The sequence below is a fragment of the Monodelphis domestica genome, chromosome 6 (assembly GCF_027887165.1).
Source record: "Monodelphis domestica isolate mMonDom1 chromosome 6, mMonDom1.pri, whole genome shotgun sequence".
NCBI classification, from domain to species: domain Eukaryota; kingdom Metazoa; phylum Chordata; class Mammalia; order Didelphimorphia; family Didelphidae; genus Monodelphis; species Monodelphis domestica.
Window position 1 is genome coordinate 45,164,245 of NC_077232.1, and position 16,157 is coordinate 45,180,401.

General features: G+C 37.6%; 2 protein-coding genes across 10 annotated transcripts in view; one reads left to right on the forward strand and one right to left on the reverse strand.

Annotated features, from left to right (window-relative positions):
* The window catches only part of IMMP1L (inner mitochondrial membrane peptidase subunit 1), a 112,111-nt gene extending 98,606 nt beyond the window's left edge, over nt 1-13,505 (forward strand). For all 5 annotated transcript variants that reach the window (XM_056801981.1, XM_001368462.4, XM_007497219.3 and 2 more), the window contains 2 exons: nt 11,066-11,176; nt 12,341-13,505. In XM_056801981.1, coding sequence (XP_056657959.1) covers nt 11,066-11,176; nt 12,341-12,409 — 180 coding nt within the window. In that variant the 3' untranslated portion in view covers nt 12,410-13,505. The remainder of the gene's footprint in view (nt 1-11,065; nt 11,177-12,340) is intronic.
* Nucleotides 13,029-16,157, reverse strand: part of DNAJC24 (DnaJ heat shock protein family (Hsp40) member C24) — a 76,192-nt gene continuing 73,063 nt past the window's right edge. For all 5 annotated transcript variants that reach the window (XM_001380328.4, XM_007497220.2, XM_007497221.3 and 2 more), the window contains 2 exons: nt 15,673-15,741; nt 13,029-14,460 (listed from right to left, as the gene is read on the reverse strand). In XM_001380328.4, the coding sequence (XP_001380365.4) occupies nt 14,330-14,460; nt 15,673-15,741 (200 nt within the window). In that variant the 3' untranslated portion in view covers nt 13,029-14,329. The remainder of the gene's footprint in view (nt 14,461-15,672; nt 15,742-16,157) is intronic.

The window sequence follows — 16,157 nt, forward strand, 5'->3', positions numbered from 1 at the left end:
GTGCTCTTTGGTGTGATAAGAAAGCCAGGACCTCTTGTACTTTCTTTAATGAAAATTGATCCGTAGCATATTCTCAGAAGTTTTAGAAATCAGTCATTGCAAATAGTTTTTAAAATAATTTCAGAAGCTTTAGATAACAGATTAAAAAATGTTATGCTTCCAAACTGTAATGCTGGTAAATGACATTCTTAAAATGAGAACTCCGAAATGGAAAAATGCCTTGAAGTTAATCAAGTACTTGATAAAGGAAGTGATTTGATCGCTTACAAACTCTAACCTTGCCCATATTACCAGGCCTCGCTGGAAAATAGGAACTTCATACACTCTGCACTAGTACTGCCCCAATCTGTATCTGGTACTACAGTGGAAATTGTGGATATCCTAATGCTCTTCTATTTGTTTTAATGCCATTTACTTTCACTAAAAGTCACAACCATATGTTCTGCTACCTTGACTCCTATTTACAAACAGAGAAAGGGCTTCTGAGTAGGAGAGGAATCATCAACCTGAAAGGGCTTAGATATTCGCTAACCTCCTGATATTGCTAAATCCTCCTGTCATTTAAGTAGAAGAACTACCTAATAATGTCACTTATAACAAACTAGGATTTGTAAACAAAGAACAGGCACTTTGCAAACTGGAGTGATAAAAACCTGTGATAGATATCCATTTCTCAGCAACAGATCCCAGGATAATCAATCATAACATACTGCTAATGCCTTGATTGCAGCTAATGTTGGGAAAATATGTTTACCCTTGTGTTAAAGTGAAGTTCATTGCGGAGATGATGTGGTCTTTTCATCCTATAGCTAACACAATTTTGAAGATAAATGTGGTTTATTGTTTGCCAGTCTGAACAGTATCCTAATTCATTTTAACTCTAAAGGATCATCTGTTTCAACATACTAAGCATTTCTAGTGTACATTGGCCTTTTTTTTTTAGTAGCACTCAATATCATCCTATTGGTGGTGTATAGTATAACATATTTTATTTTTGTGGTGATATTTGTTAGTTCTAATTAATATTGTTTATGCAGTTACATAACACATTATAAAGTTAATATTGATTTTGAAGGAAAAAAAGCAGCTTGGTTTACCAAAATAGGAATTCTTCAAATATACCACAAAAATGATTGTGTCCACTTCCCCACTCTGTTGCTTAAGTGGCAGCAGAGACAGCACTAGAAGGAGGTTAATGTCAGCCTATGAAGGAAGTGTGCAGTGTTCACATTTTTCCTTTTGCAGATCTAGTCAGCTGAGAGCTTTATTGGTTAAGGTTAGCCAAAAGTAATTTACCAAGAGGAATTTTTTTTTTGAAGATTGACATTGTAATTTTGCTTTTGAATGTAAGCTTCTAATTAGATTCTAGCTCTATCAGTAATAAAGCAAAAATATACCAAGTGTCATGTGGTTTCTTAATCTGGTAAATCTTTACAGATAAGGTGGAAAATCAGCCATCATCTAGGTCGAATATGCTCAGAGATCTTTTTGATTCAGTTACTAAATTAAAAATTTTTATTACCACTTACAGCTAACAGTGAACCAGGTTTGTGTGTGTGTGTCTGTGTGTGTGTGTGTGTGCATGATGTAGGCTTTATCTTAAACAGAACTGAATTTTGACTTAAATATTCTGCAAGTAAAACCATAATAGAAGGAATGAAGGTACAAAAACCAGTTGTGAGAATGTATAATATTAATGGAAAGGAAACCTATCAGCTGAGTAAGTCTCTGTGATGCTAATTTAGCATATTGTCACTTGAAAGTACTTTTTTATCAAGTTGAAAAATGTGCTTTCTTCATAAGCAATTTAAGGAAACTTACATTACCACGTGATATGGCACACCTAAATTCCATCCATCCATAGCTATTACCGAGTGTCTGTGGAAGGGAGAAGAGCAAGTAATGTCATAGGGCAGTGATTCAACCGATGTTTGACATTTAACATTCTCTGCACCCTGACCTCAGCCCACCTTTCCAGCCCTGTTATACTTCTCTTTAAGACAGTCCATTTCAACTGGCCTTTTACTGCATTCCTCTGTAATACTCCTTTTAGTTGTTCTGTGCCTTTTTTGTGGCTGGCTTCACTCATGACTAGAAGAGTTTTCTCCTCCCCCTTTTAGAAGATCAAATCTCTTTTATGCCTCAGCAAAACCACCACCTACATATTGTGTATACGCGTGCGCACACACACACACACACACACACGAGATGCAAGGAAAACTAGAGTCCCATTCCTAAGAAGGACCTTATAAGCATCCTGAATTCAGGGAGAATCTTGAAAGTGCTCAGTCACAATTTTGAATGAAGCTTACTCATATGTTACATTGAGTATAAAACTTACCTGACCACCAGCTGTGAAGAATTATTTCTCAGAATAACAGATAAGCTGGTTCTTTCTCTGCTGTTTAGTTAATAGATCACTTTCTGCAGCAGCTAGCTTTGTAATTATTTTGAAAGCAAGACTTTAATGGCTGGGGTGGGATGGGGCGCAGATGCTTGATTCCTAAGATTTAAAAATGTCTTCATATGCTATTATGCATTTGCTAATTTAAAACAGTCAATAGGATTAAAAGTTACTTCTTAGATCATTGCTGATCTAATAAAAACTCATTTGGTTTGTGTGCTAGTTCATGGACTGTGTGAAAAAGACACATTTTGCTGGACACAACCATTGCTTCCCTTCATACTGTCACTGAACCTGTAAGAGTAATAATGTCTAGGAGTTCTGAGAGCTAGATGGTTTAGAGAAAATTTAGATGGAAGAAAATGAGGTGTGAAGTGCTTTGGTGTACTGTATTTTGCTTTTCTGTTTATTGATCAGGAAACAAAGAAAAACAGATCATCTCCCATGGACATCTTATCACCAGTGCACCCATCCCATTGCATTTACCTCATCTGTTGTCCTTAATTTTATCTATCTATCTATCTATCTATCTATCTATCTATCTATCTATCTATCTATCTATCTATCTATCTATCTGTCCATCCATCTATGTATTTTGAGACTAAGTCTTACTAGTCTGGAAGTGCAGTAGTCTCTCATGGAGCAGCTTTTGCCTCCTATTTTTTAACTGAACAGATCTCCAACTCTTTAGGCAACCTAATGCCTCCCCTTCTCAGGGGTTCCCAATACTGGTGATCTATAGACTTAGTGAGGATATCTTTATCATCTTGTAGCTCAGAGCTCCAAAGCTCAAGCAATCTACCAGCCTCCAGGAGCTAGGATGGCAGGGGCACATTAACACCACACCCCCTTCATTCCATTAAAATTAATCAATCCTTCACTGAAATTTGGCAAAGAAAATCTCATAATTCTAAATTCACATAAATTAAGTCCTAATTTTTTTCCCCCTAATGCTTGCCATGATTCAAATTTACCATTGAAATAAAGTGGCCATGTCTTGGCTACATCTCAAGGCCATGACAAGTAGGCCTAGGGATATCTAATAGAATAACTGATTTTGTTGGGATAAATGAGAAATGGGAAGTATATCTAAGGTGGGAGACATACCAAGATGGATGCTCACTCATAGCTTAAACAATAACTTGTATTTGTGTGGTACTTTGCATGTATTATCTCATTTTCTCCTCACAATAGTCCTGTGAGGTAGTTAATACTTAACTACTATAAATTTCCCTTTTATTGGTGAAGATTAAGGCTTGGAGACAGACGTAAGGGATGGCCGTGTACACATAGGTCTTCTAGCTCCAAACCCCAGGCTCTTTACAGAATAAAACATATTTCAGAAAGAAAAAGATGAGAAAACATTCAGCTCCTGATATTTAAGAGATATTTGGTTATTGGTAATCATTAAGATTTGAAAGAAACTAAAGGAGGGTAGAATCAAATAGTGTCTTTACCACAGTCCCCAGAAGGTGCTTTACGCACAAAAGCTTAACTGAGTTATATACATTTGGTTATTTGGCATCACTTTTATTCCAGATTTTGTTTTAATTCAGACTACCTCGGAGGAAATTAAACTTCAATTCTAATTGACCATAATATGTATGTAGATAAGAGGGAGCAGGGAGGAGTGAAGAGAGAGCTTATGTGGAGACTAGAACATTGGGTATAACATCCCTCTTCTGAGAGTTCAATCAGCAAACCTTTATTCAGGCCTTCATTAAACCAAACCTTTATTTAATGTGCCAAATTTTGGGTACAAAGACATTCAAAATGAAAATGGTTCCCACAGTGAAGAAGCGTACAATCTAGATAGATAGGGCAAACCACTGATTGGGTCAGCCTGGACAAGTCACTTGCCTCTGCAGGTTGTGCCTTGCACCCCCACCCTCCCACCCAGGAGGATAAAATCACAGACCAGTCCAAAAAAAGTTGCATGTGTTTAAAATAGCAGCAGAACCAGATTTTTTCTTTTTTAATGAAAAATAACCCAAGCAGGCACAGCAGATTAGAGGTACTTGCTGAAGGTGAATGAATTACAGGTTAGAAGAATCTTTTACCATTCCAGTTGAGAAAAATCAAGGCCAATGTAAGATTCACTGAGAGTATTGACCCATGGTGTTTGTGGATTTGTTAAGTGCTACTGAAAACTTCAAACTTTTGACTTTTAAAGTAAGATAAAAAAAAATAAAGCAGTTTGTAATTTTTCGGAAGTCTGTTCTTAGATCATTTCTTAAATATTGACTCCATTTGTTTATTAACTGCTCTTGTTATCTTTGGAGGAGTAAGTGCAATTCAGGCCTTGCCAGTGACTGGGCTAAGGGCTACAGGTAGCTCTGCCAGATCCAGCCCATCTAGGTTTTGGCCAAGCTCTGAATCCTCTCAAGGAGAAGCTTATTGCTGATCACTATGGGGTTGGGTAGGATGCCTCCTGCAGTTAATTCCTATTGAAATTCCTCTCTGGTCAGAGGATCAGGTGCTCAGGCAAAGGTTAGGACCTTCACTGTTCCAGGGAAGCAGACATGAGCAGCAGATGCCAGCAGGGCACTACAAGAAGCAGGTTAGAAATGGAGGAAGAAGGAAGCCAAAAAGGGTGGAAGTGCTTACGCATCTTAAATGCCAAGGCATCAGTTGGCTTCCCAGCAAGGACCTGACTATGAGATGAATTCATTTTGTCATTATGGATCCCCTCAAATGGCAACTCCCAATGGGGCCTCTTGCCAAAATTCAGCAAATATTAACCGCCTACAATGCTTAAACCAGTGTACTAGGAAGCAAAAACTGGCCCTCAGACTTTACCAGAAGAATCTCAGAAAACCGGAGTTCTAACAAATTCCTTCAAAAGCATGGGCTGATGGGCAAATAGTGGGAAGAAGCCCGAGAGGGAAACTGTGCCAAGATATCACTTCCAGAGGAGCTAGAACTCTTAAAGACAACCTTGAATTTTTTTTTTTTGGTAAAGATTAACCTTTTACCTATTCTTTAGCTCTAAAAAGCTCTTATAATCCATTATATTTCAGTGGATTTAATGCTTCCCTCTCTCCTCATAAAGCTCCCTACTTATATAGCATTTTGTCAGTAGTTTTAAGAAAGATAAACCCTAACATTAAAGTATTGACTCATGGTGTTTGTGGTTTTGTTAAGTGCTGCTGAAAACTCTAAACTTTTGACTTTTAAAGTAAGATTTAAAAAAATAAAGCAGTTTGTAATTTTTCAGAAGTCTGTTCTTAGATCATTTCTTAAATATTGACTCCATTTGTTTATTTAACTGCTCTTGTTATCTTTGGAGGAGTGATTATGCTATATTTACATTTTCCAGTAGGGCTATATATAACAAATCCAGTTGGAAGCACCTGAGTTGATGCTGATTCCTTAGAAGTTGTTGAAAAATTTACATCAATGACAGTGTGTATAAGAAAAAACAAAGAACCTGGGTTTTTTTAGCCTTATAGAACAACATGCAATTCCAGGATAACTTGCATAGAATGTCGTTTTTATAATGTTCAAGGCTGTGTACATGTCATTGAATAAAAAAACAACACTTAAAATTGTCCCAGGCATCAGGGACCCATGAAAATCGTGCTCCTCCATTGGTTCCAGCAAGGCCCCCCCTTGGGAGTGGTTAAAGGGTTAATCAAAATACAATCACTTTTCTACATTATGTTGCAAGACTTTTTTTTTCAGTTCAGATCTAAAACAGAACTATCTTACTCTTAGGTCAGAACTTTTTCCTTAATTAGATGTTCTTTGCTTAATCAAATAAATAAGTTTGATTACAGCTTAGTAAGTGTGTTATTTGATATTGTGGACTCTTTCATCAGATTTCAGTTGAATCAAGAAAGGTAACACCTGTGGGTTTGTTCACAAAAGCCCCTTTTGTTCAATGGACACCCGCAGGCCATGAGGCAATTACATTTGTTGCTTGTACCAAAGTAGGAGGCACTTAAATAGACCTCAGTAAGTATAGCTGAGAACTAGAGACTTTCTTCTTTTGTCCTGCTCTGAGATTAGGTTTTATCATAGCTCAGGAAGGAAGCCTCAAACCTGAAAAGGAAAAATAGGAATGATTTAGGGTTCTTTTAACGTTTTAAAACTTTGATATCCCTGATGGTGATTGGAATACCTGAGACCTTAGGAAAGTTCACATTTGAACCACTCCAAAAAAGAACGACTTGGCACCCATTGAAAACATAGATTCAGACTCTGTCTTGCACGTTGGCAGGGCAAGTTCACAAATGAAAGGTGAACTCATCCAAATCTTAAACAGTTTTATTCTTTAGTAGAGCTCTTTTGTTTCTCTTGGGGAGAAAATTTTTTTAATCATAGAATCAGAAGAGAAATTTGATTTTTAATTCAAGATTATTACATATTTGTATACGAAGTGCTGAAGAAAATATAGGGATGCCTTGTTCTTAAGAGAAAACATTTATTGGACTATTCTTTTTTTCATGTTGGTATATTTTCATTTTTTGAGACATTTATAAGTAGTTGAGATTTTGTGCAAGGTGATTAGACTAGGTGACTCCCAAGCCCCTTCCATCTATGGTGAAACCTTTGTCAGAAACCTTTTGGCTGGCAGTTTGGTGCAGAGGGAATGAATATTAATAACGTTTACATAGCACCAACTATGTGTCAGGCACGGTGCTAATAAGAATTTTACAAATCTCATTTGATTTCTACAACTCCCCATTTTAGAGATGAGGAGACTGAGGCAAACAGAGGTTTAGTCCAGGCATGCACAGCTCAATTTGGACTACAGTCTTCCTGCCTCCAGGCCCAGTTGTTCCATCCTCTGAACTGCCTTCTTGACTTTGGAGGAAGGGCACTGGATTTGAGGTTGAGTCAGAGGACCTTGGTTCAGTCTGGGCTCTGCTCTTATTACCTCTATAAAATAAAAGAGTTGGACCAGATGACCCTTCAGAGTCTTCTAGCCCGAAGCCTGTGACCCTAGTTAGTCTTTGTTGGAAGGAAAATAGAAAGTCTATCTCTGAGTAAATGCAACTTCTCATTATTGTCTATTTTATGTGTATTGTTTCTGTAAAATACCAGAATACGTAGTGACATGAATTTTGCTTTTGTTTAGTCATAGGAAAGTTTTAATCTAGTGGTAGCTCCGGAGCTTATCTGAGATAGTGAGAATGTGGCCCCTTAGTTTTCAATGACTGCACATCTGTGTTGAGGGGGAAAGCATTTGGAACCTATTTACCCCCTCTATTAGGGATCTCTGAAGTCTCTGATCTCAGGGAAGATCAGATTTAGGTTTTAGTTCCCCAAAAGACCTACCTTGTGTTCTACACAGGCATCCCAGGGACTTTCCACCTTCGTTTGTAGTAATGGGATTGTCACAGCAAATGGTAACTTGGTCTATTACCTGGAATTGATCATTATTTTTTATTCTACAATTTTATTATTATTGGGTTTACTGTAGTATGATTTAGACTATTCTGTAAGTTTCCAGATAATAAATAGTAAGGTTCCAGAAGAAACTTATAAATTTAATAACAGTAAGGCCTAGAGCTAGAAGGTCCTGGTTTCAAATCTAGCCTCAATCACTTCCTATGTGACGCTGGGCAAGTGACTTAACCTCATTGCCTGGCCCTTACCACTCTTCTGTCTTGGAACTACTGCTTAGTATTGATTCTAAGATGGAAGGAAGGAGTTAAAACAATAAGCAGCACGGGTTCTTTTCTATAACTCCTCTTCCCAGGTCTCTCATCCCACCCCCATGCTCCAGCCTGCTTCTCTATAGCCGATGCTTTGGCTTAAGACCGTTTCCCCTTTAAAGTAAACCTCTCTGAGGGCTAATAGTGGTGACTTTTTGCTTCTTAGTCTAAAATGTTGCTTGTCCTGCCAAAGATGCAGCAGATCATTTTGTTATGAAGGATACTGCAAGGCATTCTGGGAGTGAAGTTTTAATGGTGGAATATATTTAATTCATAATGAAAAATATAACACTGATTTACTTATTCCTGCATGTAGCAGATACACTCAGAGCACTAGCCGCAGGTATATTTATTATCTCCTTCAACAATAATTCTTAAAGGCCTACTCTAAATGCCAGGCAATGGGCTTAATTACTACCAATAAAAACTTAATAGTGGTCAAACATCAAACACAATCATTTCCTAGTAGCTAAGGCCCACATGCTAGTTGGTGTAACTGTCTTCTGCAGCCTGCTTAACAAAACACTCATTTAGTAAGTGTTCCGTTTCTGTTTGTTTCTCACCCTGTGATAGGTCTTTTGGGAGAAATAATTCAAGTGAAAGACTCAATCCTTGCCCTCAAGGAATTTATATTATTGATAAAGACAAAAGGAAAACCAGAGTTAAAGTACAGGCCCGAACGGTGGCAAATGACTGGCATTTCTGGCCACCACCAGAATTCAGAGTAATCAGTCTGGGCTGGACAAGATAGGAGGGCTTAACTGAGAAAGTAAAAACTGCAGTCAGGCCCACACTGATCATTCACACGTGGCAGAGATGAAACAGGAAGCCTCCTTTGAATCTGGTTTGTGCCCTGAATTCTATGAACATTTCTGTGAAATTCTCCTGGCTCTTTTGCTTTTATTGGTGTCCCTAACTTCAAAAACGGAATTTTGAAAAAATCTCTCTGTGTGATTTGTTTTAGGATGAGAGAATATGCACTCCCAGGAGTTTTGTAGGAATCAAAGCACCAACGATGTTCACCTGATGAAAGATGTTTCATCTCCAAAAAAAAAAATTCATTCCAGATGTTTTTCACAAACTAATCTAGTTCTTTCCTACTTTTGTCTGACCCAAATAGGCATTCAGGGTATTCGTTTTTCTGCTTGAGCAGTTCCAGTCTTCTGTGGCCCATGTGTTTATGAACCTTCTCGTATAAACAGTTCTAATAAAACCAAAAGGCCATGTTATGATCTTGTTACTCCTTTACTTATTTGATATCTTTCCTAGGAAACCTATTTGCTTTTTCAATGAATACATACACATAGCTGTTGAATGGAAAAAGAGACAATTTTTATCTTTAGGTGGTTACTACGTATGAAGTAGAAATATTAAAAATTATATTAACCTTGTTGTAAAGTCACCTTTGGTATGGGCAGTTAGGTGGCGAAGTTTATAGTGCTGGACCTGAAGCCAGAAAGACTCATCTTTCTGAGGTCAAATCTGGCCTCCAGACCCTTACTGGCTGTGTGACCCTGGACAAGTCACTTGACTGTTTCCTCATCTGTAAAATGAACTGGAGAAGGAAATGGCAGACCGCTCCAGTACATTTGCCAAAGAAGACCCCAAATGGGGTCACAGTCATACACCACTGAAATAACTGAACAACGCTGGCATATTTTGGAATTTGGTGGGGGATGGCCTTGCTCTGTGTTTGTGCGTGTGTGTGCGCGTGTGTGTGTGTGTACAGGTATACCTGATCTTTCCCCCAACCTTTCGACAGGTTAGATTATCGAGACCAGTACCAATGTAATGTCACGAGAAGCTAGTTAATCCTTCATAGCCAAAGTCTACTGTAAGTCATGAAACCACTCTCTCATACTGATTGGCTTATTGCCACTTATAATTCCATGAACTAGCTAATTACCAACATTAGGTGGAACACACCTGTCCCTTATTCAGAAGTAAAAGCCTAAATATGGTCCTTTGAGTTGCTCTTGGGGAATTTTTTTTTTAACTCTTAAAACAAATTCCTTCCTAAGAAAATGCTATTTCATGGTGCCAATTTGCTTCTTTGCTAAAGGCTGTAGTCAAAGAACACACAATAACTTGGAATATTGCTGCTGTGTGCAGTATTTTTATGAAAGCTTAGTTAACAGTTATTAATGCTGAAGGGTTTCATTTCTGAATAACAGACATTTTTAGAAGTCACTATATATTCTACGGGCTCTGTTATTTTCCCTGCTGATTAGTTCACTGGCTGACTTTCCTTCCTTTTGTCATCGATTTCTTTGAGAAATAGTCCCGACAGTGTATAACACAGTCAATGCAGAGGACATATAGGAAATAAAAGGGTTTTGTTATATAATGCAAGGCCACCATCATTAATTTCAAAATTTTATGTATTAAAACTGTTTGTGATGGTCATTATTGCAATATAATGTGCTGTAGATCCTTCCTGAACACAGAAGGAACTGTGATCTTAATTAGAACTTTGACAAGCCCAGTCTTATAAAATGATGAGATTAATGGTAATTGATGTCACAATCAATTACCATTTAGTTCATCATGGGCCTCTTAATAGGTCTATCCTTGGTACTGGCCCCAGGATGTTGATGAGTATGTGGCTGCCCTGTTCATGCTGTTACTTCGATAGGAGGGCACATTTTCAGTCAACATTTTAATGACCTCTTTTGAAATCTATTAAATTAATGACCCTGTCACATTGCTGAAACCTTTTATAACTTCATTTCAGGATTCTGTATAACAAACCAATGTTTTGGGAATTTGCAACAAAGAATATACAAAGATTTATTTTTAACTGAACTCCAACACATCTAATTTTATAAAAAACTGTAACTTTAATATGCAGTAAGTAAAAGAGGATGCTTATGGCTTAAGTTATCCAAATTGTATTTCTTTTTCATCAGAAATCATTTTAGGTGAATTATATCAATAGAACTGCTATTCATTTTTTAATATAATGATTTTGGGGGGGGGTTCTTATCTTTAACCCCAGGTACCAAGAGGTCATGTTTGGCTGGAGGGTGATAATCTCAAGAATTCTACAGATTCTAGGTACTATGGACCTATTCCATATGGACTAATCAGAGGACGTATTTGCTTAAAGGTATAATTTACTATTTAAGACATGAGTTGCTTTTTTGTGCTTGGAAGAAAAAACACAGGGGGGTGGTTAATCTTTAAGAATTTTTGTTATTAAAGCTACTTGACATGGCCAGTAGCATTGTGGCATCGCAGCAAGCATCCAAAGCCATTGGCCAGAACTGGTGAATGGACTTTATGGTGGCCCATCCTAGGACAGCTAATGTGCAGAGAACAACCTGATTCCTCCTACAATATCCCTGTAATTATTCATAAGAATTTTTTTGTAGTTAAAAGTCACCCCATAGTGTGGTGTGGTGAATAATGAAGGTGAATCAACCACCCTGAAGCAAGCTTTAATTTAAATCACAAAAGGACAGCATTTTAGCAAATTGCTTTTCTCTCCTCCAGCTATTTATTTTAGAACTGCATTCCTAACTCCTGAAGACTATCTACTAAGGCTTGGAGGGGTAATGATGTTAGTGGAGGGAATATCAATATTCATGGAAGCATGGATCTTGTGAAACTTTCTTCTCTTATATATTCTATAGAAAAGCATTTTTTATCCATACAGGACTCCCTATGTCAGGTATGGCCCTACCTGACCAAGCATAAAAAAGAAAAAGTCCAAGCATAACTCAACTAAGAATTGTGGTCATTACTGAATATAGAAAGAAAAAGCCATTATCCTTATTCATAAAATGTCTTCCCTTTCTCCCATGGTTAATGTGTGTGAGAAAGACAGACATGACTACTTGGGGCAGGGCTGATTCCAAAAATATCTCTTAAATGGCAGAATATTTGAGGGGTATTCACAAGGAGAAAGGGATATTATTTTAGCCAACTATCTAAGAACTAAATTACTTTAAGCCAAATGGTTTACTGTTATACCTCACTTGATGGAATCAAAGGTAAAGGATATATATAAACCTAATTTCAAATGTAGCATAGACTCTATATTTGGTTTAAAAAGTTGTGGCAAAATGCAGTCAGGAGTTCAAAATGGGTTTATCTTCCTTAGAGATTTCCATTATAACCTTATTTTTTGATGGAAAGCATGAGGCCAAAACAGATTTAGTTATAGGGCATAAGATAAAGAATGAATGAAAGAAAATATACGATATATTTCTTTAACATCAAACAAAAGTAGAATATTGATTGTTGTTTTTCATTGTATTTCACTTTACAGATTTGGCCTCTGAATGATTTTGGATTTCTACGTGACAGACCCAATGGCCACAGATTTCCTGATGAATAATCAGCATTTAGCCAACCAACCACTTCATTATTGTATCGTGTTCCCCAATTTTACTAAAGTCACTGAAACCATGTATTTATAAATAAAGTATTTGATATTGAATTTTAATTTCAAATAGGAGTGAAACAGAAGGGAGTTTAATCTATAACTGAAGTTTTACACACTCAACAATCTCCTTTCTGCCTCTCCCTCTCTCTTTTTCCCTCTCCTTGACCCTGCTTCCTCCCCCTCTCACCACCCCCCACAAGTAAAAATGTGTAGATTTAAAAGAAGAAGAGATTAAAACCACCCTGGTATTTTGTATGACCTAAATAGCTGGATATTTGGATCACTTTTATGTTCCAGTTGGACTTTTATGTGTTGTATAGACCCAGCCAAAGAAATTCTATTCTTCCTTCTCAATTATGCTTTGGTTTGGCTACACTAACCATGAGGGTGGTGACCACTTATTTTTAATTACAGGTCAAATCTGGCTACAACAGAAACTTCCCATAATAAAGATTGCCAAGTCCCAGGTTTGGCCCACTTACTCAACAAAAAGAACAAAAGAATTTCGGCAATCCTTTGGGATTCTCTAAAATGAGAGCTGACCTGTGTCACACACAGAACACTAAATATATAGAAATATAAAACTGTTTAATGGTTACAGTGACATCTATAAAATTACAATTATAAAGTAAGAAATAGGACAGGAAAATATTGGTTTCCAGACACCAATAACATTGTATTCCAAATTCAGAAACCGTCAGGAATGCTATGTTTTTATAATTAAAAAACAGCAACAATCCTATTAAAATGATTTATTGAAAACATAAATACCCATTACCTAAATTGCTTGATTGGGTTAGTTGTCTGCACTACACCGTTCTGAAGCAGTGTTTGGTTCTTGATCCCTTATGACGGTTCCCCCACCCTAACAAAGGGGGAAAAAACCCCAACCAACAAACCCATTGCTTTACTTTAGGATCTCATTCTATTCTTATAACTAACACAAACTGTTTATGCTGTAGCTTATGCTCATTTTATTTTCCAGCACGAAAGGGATTGGGGGGATGGATATTATTAATAAATAAAATACCTCATATTTTTAAAGCAATTTGCAGTTTTATAAATTCTTCCATGCACATTATCTCAGTTGATCTCTAAGAAACACAGTTGTGGGTAAGTAGATGATACCGTCCACATGGAGAAAGGAAAGGAAAGGAAAATAAACATCCATAGAGGAGCCTACCCCAAGCTGGGCACTATGCTTAAGCACCTATAAGTAAAGAACCAGCCTCAGAGAGAGAAGCTTGTAGAAGTCGCTGAAAGTCTTCTGATCTGAGCCCAATGTCCTTTTTTCCATACTCTACTGCTTCATTAATCAGATCTTCAAAACCAGAGAGAACTGGGGTCAAGTTGTATTTACAAAATGTTTATACTCAGAGAATATAGTGCTTCCCCTAGTAGGACTTGTGGTTCCACTTCATTAATCCCTTTAATTGCCCTGTGAGGTAAGTAGAGGGAAGTTCTAGATCAGTGATACAGATGGATTCACAGAGCAGAGCCGAATTGCCCGAGACTTGCTGATACCCACTGCTCCATTTATTCCAGCGTGTTCTTGGGAGAAAACATTCTCCACTCATGGAGAAGAGAGAACAAAAAGAGGCACCAAAATTCTAACTACGAGAATTCACCAAGTAAGGAAATTCATGTTTTGTTAATGCAGGGGGTGGGCTCTGCTTGCCAATTTTACATTTTCTTGGCAAACTCTGAAAACAGTATTCGAGTTGACGTTTCAGCAGCATTCCCAGTGGACAAAAGGACTCCCACTTCTTTTCTCAGCTCTACTTGAAATCAGTGTTTTCTCCAACGGACAAAGCCTCTGCCTCCCCAACGTGCCTGAACATAGAGTTTTACGTTTCCACGTACTGAACAGTCTCAGCTGTGCTGAACAATTTCTATAATTAGGGAACATGTATCACAACAGATCAGGTTAACTTCTTCAGCTTCATCCTTGGAAACACAGTATTTTCCACCACATCGGCAACTGAGAGTAAAACACTGATCATCTAGAAAAAAAGCCAAAATGAAAAAGAAGAGGCGTTTTAGATGTTCATGTAGCTTTTAACACATAATGCCAGTGTTGTCCACTAGTATAAAGTTCTTACATTAGGAGAGGAAAGAAGCCCAGAAAAGATACATTTCATTAAAACATGAACTGGGGAAGGGGGAGGGGAGGAAGGCTTTGAATTCCAGCAAAAAGGTGAGAATGAACATACTGGGAATCTGGGAATTATTCTCTGCCAGAATTCTGGTCTCCTACCTCCCTGGTATGGCCTGATGCAAACAAGGTCACTGTTTTAAAGGCCTAGCACACAGAGCAGGACACGGAGCACTGGGGGAGACCAATGGAGTCTGGATGAGGTCATCATTCCAAGTACAGAGAGGAAGCTCTAACATGCAAATACATATTGTGCCGAACCAAGTGTTCTTGCCATGTGTGTGAAATCTACCAAGTAAAGTTCTGGCATTAAAAAGAAAAAAAAAAGCTACAGTTACAACTGAAATGTCCAGAACCACCTGACAGTTTTAAAGACGTGCAAGGAATGTCTGTAGAACTGAAAAGTTGGAAATACTTAAATTCCAAGCAGAGAGGTGAAAAAACACAACTACCAAAATGGCACGATGGACCATGAAGGAACAGACACAAAAAAGTTTAAAAAAAACCTGAGAGTGAAAATGTAAATCAAACAAAAGTGACAAACTCTAGTAAGTAGTAGGGAACGAAACACTGCATGCAGTCCTCCATATTCCCTGGCAACTTGGAAAATTTCTACTGGAGTGAAGAAAATATACATTGGCACAAAAATCTAATAATTTATTTCAACTATCAAAAATTGTTTAAAAAGTCAGAACTGCTTTAACTTACTATACCGTGCAGACAATGGAAATTAATACAACTACTGCTACAGGAAGGAAAAGGGTATTGCAAATGACATCTAATTAAAACAGAAAAAAGAATAGGCATCAAGTCCATAAAACAGGAACCAAGAAATGCTATGGCGCACTAAATTTCAAAAAAGTTACCACTGCAAGAGTTTTCAGTAGGAGCAAAACATTCAAGAACTGGAAAATGAGCAAGGATATTTTTGAGATTTCCCAAAGAAAGAAAAAATCAATCAGATGTCAGTTTCTATTTTGAAAATTAGTGCAACCCTAAAAGGCTCCAATGATGGGGGTTGGGGGTAAGGGGGTAGGGGTGGATTAGAAAGCCTTCGAACCTTTATTCCATAACATGTCTTCAAGACATATTTGGGCGTCCACTGGTCCTGAACTTCTTAGATCATCTTCTGCAAAACACAAGACAAATGTGATGATGTAAGAAAGATATAAAACAATTCCTGGCCTCCAGAATTCTAATGAACAACTTTAAGGAATGCTTCTCAACTGCACAGGTCAAGACTCCCCATCAAAACTTTAAGCTATCTGATTTTGAGCTGAATGACAAGCCAAGATCCACCTATAATATCCCCAGACCTGCCAAGACACCAAAAATCTTTTCCACAGATGGCTGCTTCAGGAGAGCTTGTAATTTTACATCCCATCATCTAGCCTTTAAAAATCAGTGCGTTTCTCCCAAGGCCCCACCCCCAACTTCTTCCTCCCAACAATGACCTGGTTTTTACTTGGTATATTTTTTGTATTTACTTTTGAGTGTTTTCTCTAATGGAATGTAAACTCCTTGAAGGCAGGGGGGGGATCTTTT